Here is a 14,287-nt window from a genome sequence, read left to right on the forward strand (position 1 = left end):
AGTCAATTAATGAAACTAGCATTTATTAAGCACCTACTGTGTGTCAGACGCTATGCTAGGTTCTGGAGATTCAAAGAAAACAGGAAACAGTCCTTCCCCTGAAGGAGCTCACAGTTGGGGGGTGGGTGTAGGTCAGAAAAATGATGTGATTATGGATAAGTAAAAAATTGAGGAGGGGGAAGGCACCCGTGAGAGAGAAGGGTCAGGAAAGGCTTTTTGTAGGACCGGACAGCACTGGAGCTGATCCTTGAAGGGACCTAGGGTTTCCGTGAGGTGGAAGGCAGGAGGGAGTGAATGGGGGGGAGGAGGGAACAGCTTGTGCAAAGGTGGGGAGGCGGGAAGATGGAATGTCGTGCCCAGCAACAGTAAGTGGGCTGGTTTGGCTGGAATGCAGAGAGCGTGCGGGGGAGTCATGTGGGATTGGTCGGCTATTATTACTGAAGGCAGGGACCGTGCCTTATGTCCTGGGCGCTCAGATCTCGGGCTTGGAAGGGACCTGAAGGTCACCTGGTCCAACTTTCTTGACTTTTTGCAGATGAAGAAACCAAGGTGCGGGGGGGGGGGGGGGTGGGCACGGGGATCTTTGTTGAATTTTTGTTTCCTAACCTCAAGCGAGCTGTCTTGCCTAAGTCGGGTTAAATAAGTGTTTGCTTTAGTGGTTAGGTGGACATTGTGCCCCAGGACCTGGGCTGGGAGAGGGATAGAGACTGCTCCCAGTCACTGCCTGGGAGGACAGGGTGTTGGGATCTATGATGAGGGAAGAGAACACCCTGCTGGGGGCAGCCGGGAAGGCTCCCTGGAGGTGGAGACGCTGGCCCTGGGCCTTCAAGGATGGGGGAGGAGATTGCCTCCTACTGGGGGGGGGGGGGTAGGACGGGAGAGGTGAGTCTGGAGGCCTTGACCTGGGCCCTGGGCTTTCAGGGTGGTGGAAGGAGAACACAAGGGCCCAGCAGCCAGGGACTGGGGGAAGTCAAGGCTTTCTGCCGGGCCTCAAGGGGCCACCCTGGAATGGGAAAGAGGGTGAAGGAGGTAGGCAGAAGGTGTGCAGGTGGGCTAGTGCCCCTGTCCTGACCTGGCTGCCTTGTGATTTCTCCCTGTGTCTGTCTGTTCTAGCTCCCAAGATATTCCCCGTGGCCTACAACCTCATCAAACCCTTCCTGAGTGAGGACACGAGGAAGAAGGTCATGGTTCTGGGGGGTGAGTATCCCCTGTGTCCCTCTGCCTCAATTCTTGCCCTCTCTGGGCCTTGAAAGAGGCAGCTAGGTGGCTCAGTGGATAGAGCCCTGGGCCTGGTGTCAGAAAGACCTGAGTTTGAATCTGGCCTCAGATACTAGCTGTGTGACCATGGGTAAATCACCTAACCTCTGTTGGCCTTAATCTATTGGAGAAGGAAATGGCAAATCACTCCAGTATCTTTGCTAAGAAAACCCCATGGACATTGTGGTCCACCGGGGCACGAAGAGTCCAACGTCACTGAATGACAAGCACCTGGCCTTGAAGGGTCCAGAGCCGGTCCCGGCCAGGGCTGAATTGGCTTCAGAAAATGGGCTTGGAAACCTTTGCTTCTTTCTGGGTCTAATGATTCTAGCCTTGCTCAGGAAGAAATCATGGCAGAATCCTTTTCTATCGTGAATTGGCCCTTCTGCCAGGGTGAGGCAAGCAGGTGTTTTGAGCCTGTCTGTCCCAGCCCCTTCCCTCTCCTCCCACCCCAGCGGTGATTCAACCATTTCATCTGAGCAGCATTTATTACATGCCTGGCCCTCTGCCTGGCACTGGGTGTGGGCAAAGACAAAACAGAAGCAGGCCCTGCCTCAGGGAGTTTTCATTCTGCTAGGAGTGGGTGGGGAGAACATGGATGTAGACAAGAAAATACTGGACAGGGTCGTACAATACAGTAGAAAAGTAGCTGGTTTGGCGTCAGAGATTTGAACCGTGGCTCTCACTACTTGTGTGACTTTGGACAAATCTTGACCTCCATTTCCCCTTCTGTAAAATGGGGGTTAGGGAGCTGCATGGCAAAGCAAAAGAACACTGGCTCTGGGGTCTGAGGATCTGGGTTCAAATCTTGTCTCTGATGCTTATGAAACCCGTGTGACCTTGGGCAAGTCACTAGCTCCCTGAACCTCAGGCTAGTTCCTCCTCTGGAAGATGAAGGGTTTGTAGAAGTTGGCCCCTGGGATCCCTTCCAGCTCTAGGGGAAGGGAAAGGCCATCGAAGGTTAAGGAAGTGCCCCAAGCTAGTCAGTGACCAGGGTCAAGCTCAGGCCTCCTCATTCTCCCAGACCTCATGGATTTCCCAGCCGTCGTGGCTGGTTTCCAGGGCTGCCCCAGCCAAATTCACCCTCTGCTGCTGACCAGGAAGGGCCTTAGGGGACAGACGCACACGCAGTCCATTGCCAGGCCTAGATTCAACGCCTTCCAAGATCAGAAGGGGCTCCCCTGAGCTTGGGCGTTTCTGACGGAGTCTGGGCCACTTCTGAGTCAGGAGGAGGCTGGGGGTGGAGGACGGACACAATTCAGAGATGAGGGGATCTCCAAATGTGGGCAAATAATAATAATAGCTAACGATTATTTGGCACTTTAAGGCCTGCAAAGCGCTTTCCATATATTACCTCATCTGATCCTTACAACTAGGTGAGGTAGGTGCTGTTGTGATCCCCATTTTATAAACGGGGAAACCGAGGCAGGGAGAAGTGAAATGGATCGTCCAAGGTCACACAGTAACTAAGTGAATTAGGGTTTCCCTGACTAGCCCTCTCTCTACTAGCATTGTGGGGCCTTAAAGGGTCTTGATCAAAAGCTCCCTGTAAGGAATAAGCCTAAAGAGGATACCTGTATCTAGCCGGGGGTTGGACCAGAAGACCCCTGAGGCCACTTCCATCTCTGAGGCCTGTATTTCTGAGCTTCTGTGGTTTCTCATACTCTAAGATATTGTTAGCCAGTGAGACTGGAGCTGGATAGAAAACAGAGGCCTTGGGGAGACCGGCTAATGTGCCGAGGATAGGGCCAACCAACCTTTCCAGCACCGGGCTCCTGAGATTCAGAGAACCTTCCGTTTTTTTAATCTTGGATTTGAATAAATATTTATTAAGCACCTATTACATGCCAGGCACATGCCAGGCAGGTAAAAGACAATTCCTGTGAGCTCACAGGTGAGGGGGAGAGACATCTATGGACAAACAAGCTAAATGCAGGATCCGCTGGAAATAATGGCACCTCTAGGGGCAGCTGGGTGGCACAGTGGATACAGCACTGGCCCTGGAGTCAGGAGGTCCTGAGTTCAAATCCAGCCTCAGACACATAAACACTCACTAGCTGTGTGGCCCTGGGCAAGTCACTTAACTCCATTGCCGAGCCAAAAAAAAAAAAATAATAATAATAATAATTGCCCCTGGGTGATCCCACTGCCTCCTCTTTTCACCAGCCAACTGGAAGGAGATTTTACTGAAGCATATCAGCCCAGACCAGCTGCCCATGGATTATGGGGGCACCATGACAGATCCCAACGGAGACCCCAAGTGCAAATCCAAGGTATGGGGCCTCCAGGGTCCAGAGGGGATGGGGGAGGGGTAGAACTGGGGCAGGACTTCTCCTCCCCCTCCCGCCCCCCACTCACCCCCTGGGCTCCCTGCAGATCAACTACGGGGGTGAAATCCCCAAGAAGTATTACATCCGGGACCAGGTAAAGCAGCAGTATGAGCACACGGTCCAGATCAACAGGGGCTCCTCCCATCAGGTGGAGTACGAGATCCTCTTCCCGGGTTGTGTCCTCAGGTAAGGGAGGGCCCAGACCCTCCAGGTGCCCTACCCACCTTCCCCAGAATTAGCAGGAGCTGAGCAGGGAAGGGCAGGAGCTGACTTCTTCAGAGACGTCTCCTCGGTCCTTTAGTCCAGCCCTGACAGGCCCGGAGACCTTCAGCGACGGGGAGCTCACTCCCTCCCAAGGCAGCCCTTTGGGAGAGGTTCAGTTCAGTTCTTGCTTCTGCCAAGCTTGAGTCTTTTTTGGCAGTTCCTGCCCATTGTATCTGTTTCTGCAGACCAAGTCTGGGCATGTGGGCAATAAGCATTTATTAAGTACTTACTGTATGCCAGATGCTTTGCCAAGTCCCTTTTCCACACATTCGCCCTTCAGACGCTTGAAGACAGCCACCAGCACGTGGCACAATGCCTGGCACACGATAGGCACTTAATGAATGTTTATTGACTGAGTGATCATGTCCCACTGACTCTTTTTTTCTCTGCCTCGCATTCGCAGTGCTCTCAGTCCCACCTCCCGTGACATGATCTCACAGCCCCTCCCCATCTTGTTTGCTCTCCACCATTGGCCTTCCTAGACGGTGGACTGTGGAACCCAGGCCTGAAAACCCTATTCCACATAGGGTCTGACCAGGGCCTTCTGTGTTCTGGATGTATCAATCAATCTACGAACATTTATTAGGCACCTACTATGTACTAGATAATGTGCCGGGTGGTACAGATACAAACATTTTAAAAACACAACAGTGCCTGCCTGCGAGGATCTTACATTCTATTGGGGAGGGGGAGACATGGACATATACAATGAGATACAAATATATGCAAATTAAGGACTAGGGCTAGACCTGTGATTTCATGGGTGGAGGGGCCAGCCAGCGCCTCCTCTGCCGCATAATAGTTTTAGCGAGTTGGTCAGAACATCGAGAGGTTCGAGGATTGGCCAAGGTCACACCCTGGCATGTGCGAAAGGCAGGGCTTGAACCTGGAGTTTGCTGGCTACACGGTCAGTCCTCTAGCCACATTGCCTTATACAAAATCAATTAATAATAATTGGGGGGGGAGGGGAGGAGACCCCAGCAAATGTCCGTCTCAGTGTAGATTAGGATCTTGTTAACTTTTTAAATGACCTCGTCACAGAGCTGAGTCTTTGGACTCGGGGTCTGACAAAATCTCCAGGTCTCTTTCCATCCAGCTGTGGTCTAGCCAGCCACACAGCTTCCATTCTTGACCAGTGCAATTGACATTTTGGACCCAAGTGCGGGAGTTTGCATTGATTGCTATTCCGTGTCATTTGATTAGCGTTGGCCCCAGATTCTAGTCTCTCAAGCCAGATTGGGGCTGTTAGCCCCAAAAAAGGCCTGGGCCTGGGAGGGACACTTGTGATTAAGGTCTGTGCCTGCTTGCAGGTGGCAGTTCATGTCAGATGGGGCAGACGTGGGCTTTGGGGTGTTCCTGAAGACAAAGGCTGGCGAGCGGCAGAGAGCGGGCGAGATGACCGAGGTACTTCCCAGCCAGAGGTACAATGCCCACCTGGTCCCCGAGGATGGGACGCTCACCTGCAGCGAGCCTGGGGTCTGTAAGTACACCTCTGTCTTGACTTAAGACGCCTCCCCCAGGAGATGCTTGGACTTAGCGCAGAATGACAGAATATAAGAGCTAGGAGGGGCCTGAGAACAGGGGATGTCAGAACTGGTGGAGGGGCCTTAGAACAGGGGATGTCAGAGCTGGGAGGGGCCTGAGAACAGGGGATGTCAGAGCTGGTGGAGGGGCCTTAGAACAGGGGATGTCAGAGGTGGGAGAGGCCTCAGAACAGGGGATGTCAGAGCTGGTGGAGGGGCCTTAGAACAGGGAATGTCAGAGCTGGGAGGGGCCTGAGAACAGGGGATGTCAGAACTGGGAGGGGCCTTAGAACAGGGGATGTCAGACTGGGGGCTGGGAAGGGCCTTAGAATAGGGGATGGCAGAGCTGGGAGGGGCCTTAGAACAGGGGATGTCAGGGCTGGGAGGGGCCTCAGAACAGGGGATGTCAGAGCTGGGAAGGGCCTTAGAACAGGGGATGTCAGAGCTATGGGTAGATGGGGCATAGATTCCTCATTTTATAACTATTAAATCATAAAGTTTAGAAGACCTCACTCTCCCCCTCCTGGAAGTCAAGATCACTTGGGTTCCAGCCCCAGACCTTGGTGCCTAGCATCCAAGGCCAGACCTCTCCGTGGGCTTCTGTTCGCTGACAGACCACTCAGAGAACTGGCTGCCGGGCAGATGTGAGGCTTACGGTGATCACTGAGCTCTGAGAACCCCCAGGAGCCCAATTAGGGGAGATGGGAAGCTCCAGGTCCCTCAGCTCCCCCCCCACCTCATCAGGGCCAGGCCCATGGGGAGGGGGCGGTGACAGAACGAGCAGTGATGGGGCACAGGGGAGATGGCGGCGGCTCATCTCCATGGCAGCCCAGATCGGGGTGGACCAGGATTCCCACTGCTGAGGTGTGTGTGTGATGAACACCTCCTCAGCCCTCCTGGACCGCCCCCAACCCCAAGGCCTCCATGCGCCGGGGCCTTGTATGTACGCCTCGGGCCCCCATGCCCTCCTCACCCCACACACCCACCTACACACTCACACACCTACTCACACTCACCCCCCCATACCCCACACAGCACTCACACTTACCCCACACATTCACACACACACTCTCCCACACTCACACACACCCCCACACACTCACCCCACACCCACCCACCCACTCACCCCCCCCCACATACTCACATACCTACCCACACTCACCCCCCCATACTCCCACACATTCACACACACTTCACATACCTACCCATGGCTGCTCATACACTCACCCCTCCATACCCACACTCACCCCTCCACCTCACATACATTTACCCCCCACATACACCCACCCACACTCACTTTCCCACCCATATGCCCCACACTCATCCCCCCACACCCACACATTCAAATACACACTTCCCCCCAACACCCCCATATACCCCTCACGCACACACTCACCTACATAACCACCCACACACTCACACACATATACCCACACTCCCCCTACACATACACACACACACACCTACCCACACTTACCTCCATGCATACCTCACACTCACCTACACACCCCACCAAGCCCAGCCTTCACCTTCAGCCTCCTCCCACCCCAACTAGCGCTAGCTGGCCTGGCCTGGGCTTTAGTGATAACAAGGACTGGTCCAAGGCCTCTCATGAGAGGTGGCAGGGAAGATGTTAATCATTACACTAGTGTTCCTAGAGCACCTTCAGGTCGGCTTTACCGCCATTGATTATCATGCTGGAGCCTTACAGTGGCGTTTTTCTCAGCCCCATTTTGTAGATGAGCAAACTGAGGCTGAGATGTCAGGAGACTTGGGGTGGGAGGCTGAGAGTCGGTATTGACCTTAGAGGTCGATGAGTAGCCCAACCCCCTGATTTTACGGATGTGGAAACCATGGCCCAGAGAGGCTGGGTAACTATCCCAGGGTCACACAGGTAATACATTTTAAACAGAGATATTTGAACCCAGGACTTTGTGACTCCAAGATCAGTAACCTTTCCATTGTGCCACCTTGCAAAGCCTCTGATTTTTCCCAGAAGGGAAACTGAGGGTAGGAAGGTACAGGCCCAGGGACGTCATCCTAGGGGCAGAATAGGATAAAGCGGCCCCAACCCCATCCTTGGCCCGGCCTCCTCACTCTCCGGGACACAGATGGCTCGGCTTAACCTTTCCAGGGGTATGCAGCATCCCTGTGAATCGGTCAGTAAGCATTCGTTAAGCACCTACTGTGTGCCAACCATTGGGCCAAGTTCTGGGTGCACACACACCCATATAAACTCGACCCCAGGTCCGGCCACATATAGAGACAGCCGGGCAGCCGAGCCACCCCAGCCCCCCTGGAAGCCGGACAGAGGTCTGGGCCTGCCACGGTTCCACCCGGGGCAGGTGCCTGGCAGGGAGGATTCGATGGAATCGTCAGCTGCCGGGAGAGGGCCCAGTACAGGCCGCATGGGGCCTGAGAGCCCCTCCCTGGCCAGGCTGGACACCGGGCTCAGGCGCACCTGAGGAGAGCCAGGGGCCAGCGATCGTCGGGGATCTCATTAGCAGAGGAAGACCCCTCGATGGGAGCAGGGGGGCCTCCCTAGGAGAGGTACCCAAGTCTGTCTGGAAGCCAGTGTGGGCCGGCTGTGCCTGGCCCTGTCCACTGCACCACCTGGCTCATCCTGGCTGGACCCAGGCTAGGCATGCGGGGGAGAAACTGGTACGCCGGAGACCTGGCCCAATTCTCCAGGGGCTCTCATCAATTCCACTTTGCTCATGACTCACTCAGATCATTCATTCATTCACTCCCTGAGTCACTCCTTCATCTATTCCGTGTTACTCATTCATTCACTCATTCATTCGGCTTCATTAAATAACTTCATTCATTCTTTCCACTTCACTTATTCCACATCATTCATTCACTCCATTCACTCATTCCACTTCACTCCTTCATTCACACCAATGCACTTGTGTATGCTAGCTTTCCATGGAGTCAACTCCCTTCCTTCCTCCCTCCCTCTCTCCCTTTTTCCCTCCCTCCCTCTCTTTCTCCCTCCCTCCCTCTTTCTCCCTCCCTCCCTCTTTCTCCCTCCCTCCCTCTCTTTCTCCCTCCCTCCATCCTCTTCCTCCCTCCCCTTCCTCCCTCCCCTTCCTCCCTCCTTTCTCTCTTCCTCCCTCCCTTCCTCCCTCCCTCCCTCCTCTTCCTCCCTCCCTTCCTCCCTCCCTCTCTCTCTTTCTCCCTCCCTCCCTCTCTCTCTTCCTCCCTCCCTCCCTTTCTCCCTCCCTCCTTCCTCTTTCTCCCTCCCTCTCTCTCTTTCTCCCTCCCTCCCTCCTCTTTCTCCCTCCCTCCTTTCTCTTTTCCTCCCTCCCTCCCTCCTCATTCTCCCTCCCTCTCTTTCTCCCTCCCTCCTCTTTCTCCCTCCCTCCCTCCCTCTCTGCCTCCCTCCTCTTTCTCCCTTCCTCCCTCTCACTCTTTCTCTCTCCCTCCCTCCCCAAAGCAGAAATGGCTTGTTTCAGGACGTGGTCAGCTCCCCCTTCCAGGAGCTCTTTAAACCCAGGTGGGAGGAAGACCAGCAGTCAGGCCCTTTGGAGAGCGATTGTCCTTCAGGTGGGAGCTGACCCAGGTGCCCTCTAAATCCCTGCCGGCTTCAGTACTCTTTCTGCCTCTTTTCGAGGCAGTGGGTAGTGAAGGAGATAGAGGAATGGGCTGGCAAGACCCGAGTGCCAGTCCTGCCGCTGACTGTGACTAGCTGTGGACCCGGTCTCTCTCCAGCTCATTTTTCTCAGCTTCCATGACCTTGAGGGCCCGTCTGGCCCTGCCTCCAGGACACTGTGCTTCTTTGATTCTGTGTTCGAGGGGCCGGGGGGACGTTGGGGCTGATGGAGGCTGGGGAACCACTGGTGAGCCTCTTAGGGAGCGCTGCGCCCCGTGTTGGGGGATGTTCCAGCCTGAGGGTTTTCCCCACCGTGGGTGACGCGCCCCCAGGCTGCCTGCTGAAGCCCTGCGCAGAATAACGGTGAACGATAACGCCACACTCTGGGATTACAAGGGAAGCGATCATAGGGGAATGCAGTTATCAAAATACCTATATTAAAACCCAAGCCGATGAAGCCCGGTTGTTTAAACGAGGTCTCACGTGTGATGCAGAGCTGTGCCGCCTTGAAGGTGCCAATTCCATGCTAACTAGCATCCTTCTCGCCATGGTTGTGGGGATGCTTGCCTAGGTATGGATGCCTTACTTGGAGGACCCTCCAGCCCTGAGAGTCTAAGACCCCCCCCATTCAGTTGCTAGCCTCAGTTTCTTCATCTCTAGAATGGACACAATTGCTCTCCAGGGTTGTTTCAAAGGAAGGGCTTAGTAAAAACCTAGACAGTGGGGGAATGCTTTAAAAATGGTTTCTTTTGCCAGGTTTGGGTCTGTTCTCAGGCCTGGTGTCCTCACTGCCACCTGGCTGAGTCCCCAAGTCAATCAACAATCATGCATTAACACCTACTGTGTGCCAGACAACACCGAGGCGGCCCTGCCTTCCCAGGGACTCTTCTCTGACATGAGAACCTTCCTCCCCATCTCTGTCCCCTTGCAGATGTCCTGAGGTTTGACAACACCTACAGCTTCATCCATGCCAAGAAGGTCAGCTTCACTGTGGAGGTGCTGCTCCCGGATAAGGCCTCAGAGGAGAGGCTGCAGCAGCTGGGAGAGAAGGGGATGGCTCCTCAGCAGTGAAGGCCACAGCCACCTGGCCTCAGCCCCTGCCCAGACCCCACCCCCTGCATCTCTTTATTAGGGAACCTGGGCCGAGGTCAGGACAGTGCCCACCCCTGCCTCACCTTTGGGGTGCGCTCAGCCCAGCCTGAAGATGGGGTGAGAGGGGAGAGCTTGGGGGGTAGACAGAGGCAGGGTGGCTCAGGAGAGGTCCCTTCCCCTGCCCCCTCCCCTCTTTCTACCCTCCAGCTGAACTCGGGGTTCCATGGGTGCTGGGCGCTGATGGGATCTGTCCATCCTTTGACTCGTGCCAACCTCAGTTTCTGTCCCAGGCCAGCTCCCCCAGGCTGGGGGAAAGGGAGCCAGATATGGGTGAGGGAAGAAGGGTCGGGGGGTGGTTGGCATTCGACATCCAGACTCTGGGCCTGGGCCCTGAGAAGCCCATTCCTGGAGGTAGCTGATATCAGGGGGCCAGGCTGGGCATGGGGGCGCTTTGTCCCCATGTTAGGTCAGAAAGGGAGGGGTCCTCCTGGACAGAAGGAGGTCAGGCACAGGTCCCTGCAGACTGTTCCCTGCTTTAAGAGATTCAGGGCTTCCTGTGGCCAGATTGGCTTAATCACTAATGAATACTGATAATTAATACTGAGAGCTACCCATACCCAAGGCCTGGCCCCTGCCCAGCACTGCTGGCCTCTGTTCTGTGGGCAGTACAGAGGGAGGTGCAAAGCACAGATGAGACACTGTCCCCGCCCTCAGGGGGCTTATAGTCTGGTGTTCCCAGTAAGATCAACTCACCACCTCTAACCCAGCCCCCAAATTGGCACAAAGAGAAAAAAAGCACAGAATATTCGGGCTGTAGAAAGCGTCTCTGGCAGCCCTTTCATTTTAAGGAGCAGAGAACGGAGACCTGGAAAGGTGAAGGAACTGTACCAAGGTCAGCGCCTGTTAAGTTAACGGCAGGGCCAAGGCTAGAATCGGCCTCCAAAGGCCTCAGGATTCCTTCTGCCCTCCCACTGGTTCTTGACTAAAGGGGGGACACAGGGACTGGTAGGTGCGTGGCTGGGGCTGGGAAAAGCCCTTGGATATGGAGCCATTGGTCACTGGATGCTTAAGCAGCCTGGGGATGAGGAAGGACCATTCCCCCAATTCAAGCCCCCTGGGGATGAGGAAGGACCATTCCCCCAATTCAAAGAAATCCATTTTCCTTTAGGTAGTCAGGTCCAAGGTACCAGAGGTGTGGCACCCAGCATGACCAAGGGAGTCAGGGGGCTGGGAAGTAGGGACCAGGGCCTCCTGTGTGTCTTTCATGAGAGAGGGAATCCAGGGCTACCTGCCCGTGTTCCCCTTCAAACCCTCTGAGGGCTTGGCCCTGATGGGCAGCGCCAGGAGTAGTGGGTAGGAAGGAGGCAGACTTCTTCAGTTGATTTAAGGCAAAAAAAACCCCCAACTTTTCTAACAATATGAGCTATTTAGAAGTGCAATGAGTAGCCTGGATAGGTAGTGAGCTCCCCATCACTGGAAATGCTCAAAGGGAGGCTCAGAGGCCATTTGTTAGGGATTCCTTAGGCAGGATACCTAGAGCCCTTGGAACCTTTCCAGCTCTGGAGAGTCTGTGATTCTCTGGGGAATGGGGCAGGTTGTGATAGGTAGTGAGCTCCCCATCACTGGAACTATTCAAGTGGAGGCAGGATACCCACTTGGTCAAGGATGCTGTAGAGGGGATTCTTGCTCAGGTATGGGGTGAACTGAATACTCCCAGAGCTGGCTACCCTCAGAGTTGGGGGGCCCTGGGTTGGAGGGTGTCTCGGTTTACAAATGCTCTGTTAGGAAAATTAACCAACAAATAAAGAAATCTATGTGATTCTGGCTCTCCAGCCTTTTTTCCCTGCCGTGTTGTCTTTACCACCTCCCTCTGGGGGGCGCCAGAGAACTTCAAACGCTGAGATCATCGACCAAAGGACAGAGCCTTCAGTCTCGGTGGTTCTATGCTAAAAGAGCGAGTGCGCTTGCGCACTGGAGCTCCTGTCATTGGATGGGCTGGTGGGCGTGTGATCCCACCATATTTACTGAGGGCAACAAGTGTTGGTTTCCAAGTGAGGGCGGAAGTCCCGCTCCCGGAAACCCAGGGCTCGGCGGTGCCGTAGAGGTGTCCCCACGTGGTCTGGGAGGACCTAGGGACGTGCAGCCGCAGCAGGCTCTGGGGGAGCTCGGAGGGCGAGGGGTGGGGAGAGGGGGAACCGAGCTGGAGGAAGCCACGTGGCTCTAGGGATTGTCTCCGAATTCCATTTTGGGGGTTCGGGAACCCCTTTGCCTGTCGCCCCCAAGTCCCGCCCAGGCCCCCCACCTCAGACCTCCTGAGGCCCTCGGACCCACAAAGTTCCCTGGGATTCCCCAGTGCTGCCCTTCTGGGTGCCGCAGGACGCCCTCCCCCACCCCCAGCCTCGTGGGAGGGGCCTAGGCCAAGCCCCTCCTCCTGCCTCCCCGACCCACAGGGATCCTGATTCCACTCCCCGGGCCTCACGTGTAAGCGCTGCTGTGCTCCAGGCACCGTGCTAGGCACTGGGGACAGGCTGAAAAATGAAGAGCGGGCGCCCTGGAGGGTGGGGGTGGGAGTGAGGTGGGTGCCCGCAGAGGCAACCATGAGCCTGTAATGGGGAGGGTCGGGGGGCCCCTCCTGCAGACGTTAACTCCCCAGCGGGGGGCCGGTGCCATGCAGGCGCCCCCAGGCTCGATGCTTTCCGGAATGGGGGGCCCTCCAGTCCTCCGATGCCCCCCCAGCCTCCCTGCATCTCTTGAGGCCCCCCGCACCTGGGGCTGGAAGGCCCCCAGGGCGCAGGAGGTAGACTGAGGCAGGGGGCCGGGATAAGCCGCCAGGAAGCTCTGCTGGGCTCCGGGCCCCGGGAGCACAGCCCGAGGGGCTCGGCCTCCTTGCCCGCAGAGGGTGTGACAGCTGCTGGCCGTGGCCTCACCGGGCCTGGGTTCAAATCCGACCTCTGTGACAGCCTGCATGCATCACAGGACCACAGATTTACAACCGGAAGGACCTTGCGGGTCCTCCAGTCCACCCCCCATTTCACAAATGGGGAAACTGAGGCTCGGAGAGGTCCGAGGGTCACACGGTATCTGAGACCGGATTTGAGGATGGTCTTCCTGACTCCAAGTTCCACTTCACTTCCCTGGGCCTCAGTTTCCCCCTCTGTAAAGTGAGGAGGTTGGACTCGACCAGATGACCTCTGGGGTCCCTTCTCATCCTAAGAGCCAAATTCTGACCTCACAGTTTCCTAGCTGTGTGACCTTGGGCAAGTCCCTTCTCCAGCATGGAGCAATAACATGGAAGGCTGGACTCGGAGCCAGGGTTCGAATGCTCCCTTGGACACCGCGGGAACCTGGGCAAGTCCTTTCACCTCTGTGGGCCTGTTTCCTCATCTGTAAAACCAAATCTTTGAGCCCCGCCAGCCCACCGTGATCCCTCTCTGGGCCTCAGTTTCCTGAGCTGTAGGACGGGGGAAGGTTGGGTCCAAGGTCCCATGCCGGGCTCAAGCCTGGAAGACGAGACGGAGCATGGGGAGTGGCGGCGGGCTCTGCGTTCAGACCGCCCCGGAGGCGGGGCCTCGGCTTCCCATCCGGCCTCCAAGAGTCTGGGCCCGGACCCCCGCGTGTGTGCATTGGTGTGTGCGCGGGGCTGTGCTCGCGCGCGCTGCAAACCGCGTAGTTTGCAGACGCTCCCCGGCCCGGCCGGAGAGAACGTGCTGCGGGGCCGGGGCCAGTGGCCAGCGCGGGGGCCGCCCCTTCCCGGCGCGCGCCATGCCGGACTCGGACTCTGGCCGAGATGCCCAGCCCGACCTCTACCGCGACACGTGGGTGCGCTACCTGGGTGAGCGCGCGCCGCGGGGGGCCAGCCCGGACCGGGCGGGGGTCGTGGGAGGGGCCGGAGGGGCGCCCCGCCCGCCAGCCCCCCCCCCGGGGTCATCGCGGCAACGCGGAGGGAGGCACTGAGCCCGGGGAGCCGGGCGCGGGGAATGCGGACGGGGAGGCAGGGCACCGGCCCGGGCTGCTGGTGACCTTGGACTGGTCACTGCCCCTCTCTCTGCTGCCGGTGACCTCTAGGTCTGACATTCCTCCACCGCCGACATTGGCTGTTGGACATCCGGAGGTGCGGCTGGGCTCTGACACTCCCTGTTCTAAGGTCCCTTGTGTGACCTAAGGTCTCTCCAGTTCTGCGGTTCTGTGCCCCAGGGTCTCTCCCGTTCTGGGGTTCTGTGCCCCAG

At 56.6% G+C, this 14,287-nt stretch overlaps 2 protein-coding genes across 6 annotated transcripts in view; both read left to right on the forward strand.

Moving 5' to 3' along the window:
* The window catches only part of SEC14L2 (SEC14 like lipid binding 2), a 26,245-nt gene extending 14,352 nt beyond the window's left edge, over positions 1–11,893 (forward strand). For all 5 annotated transcript variants that reach the window (XM_027864763.1, XM_027864793.1, XM_027864779.1 and 2 more), the window contains 5 exons: positions 1,114–1,197; positions 3,424–3,530; positions 3,634–3,773; positions 5,162–5,331; positions 9,901–11,893. In XM_027864763.1, the coding sequence (XP_027720564.1) occupies positions 1,114–1,197; positions 3,424–3,530; positions 3,634–3,773; positions 5,162–5,331; positions 9,901–10,040 (641 nt within the window). In that variant the 3' untranslated portion in view covers positions 10,041–11,893. The remainder of the gene's footprint in view (positions 1–1,113; positions 1,198–3,423; positions 3,531–3,633; positions 3,774–5,161; positions 5,332–9,900) is intronic.
* Positions 11,894–13,580: 1,687 nt separating this feature from the next.
* The window catches only part of MTFP1 (mitochondrial fission process 1), a 5,826-nt gene continuing 5,119 nt past the window's right edge, over positions 13,581–14,287 (forward strand). Inside the window, exon 1 of the mRNA XM_027865014.1 lies at positions 13,581–13,893. Within this exon, the coding sequence (XP_027720815.1) occupies positions 13,581–13,893 (313 nt within the window). The remainder of the gene's footprint in view (positions 13,894–14,287) is intronic.

This window comes from Vombatus ursinus, unplaced genomic scaffold (genome assembly GCF_900497805.2).
Source record: "Vombatus ursinus unplaced genomic scaffold, bare-nosed wombat genome assembly UNPS02001287.1, whole genome shotgun sequence".
NCBI classification, from domain to species: Eukaryota; Metazoa; Chordata; class Mammalia; order Diprotodontia; family Vombatidae; genus Vombatus; species Vombatus ursinus.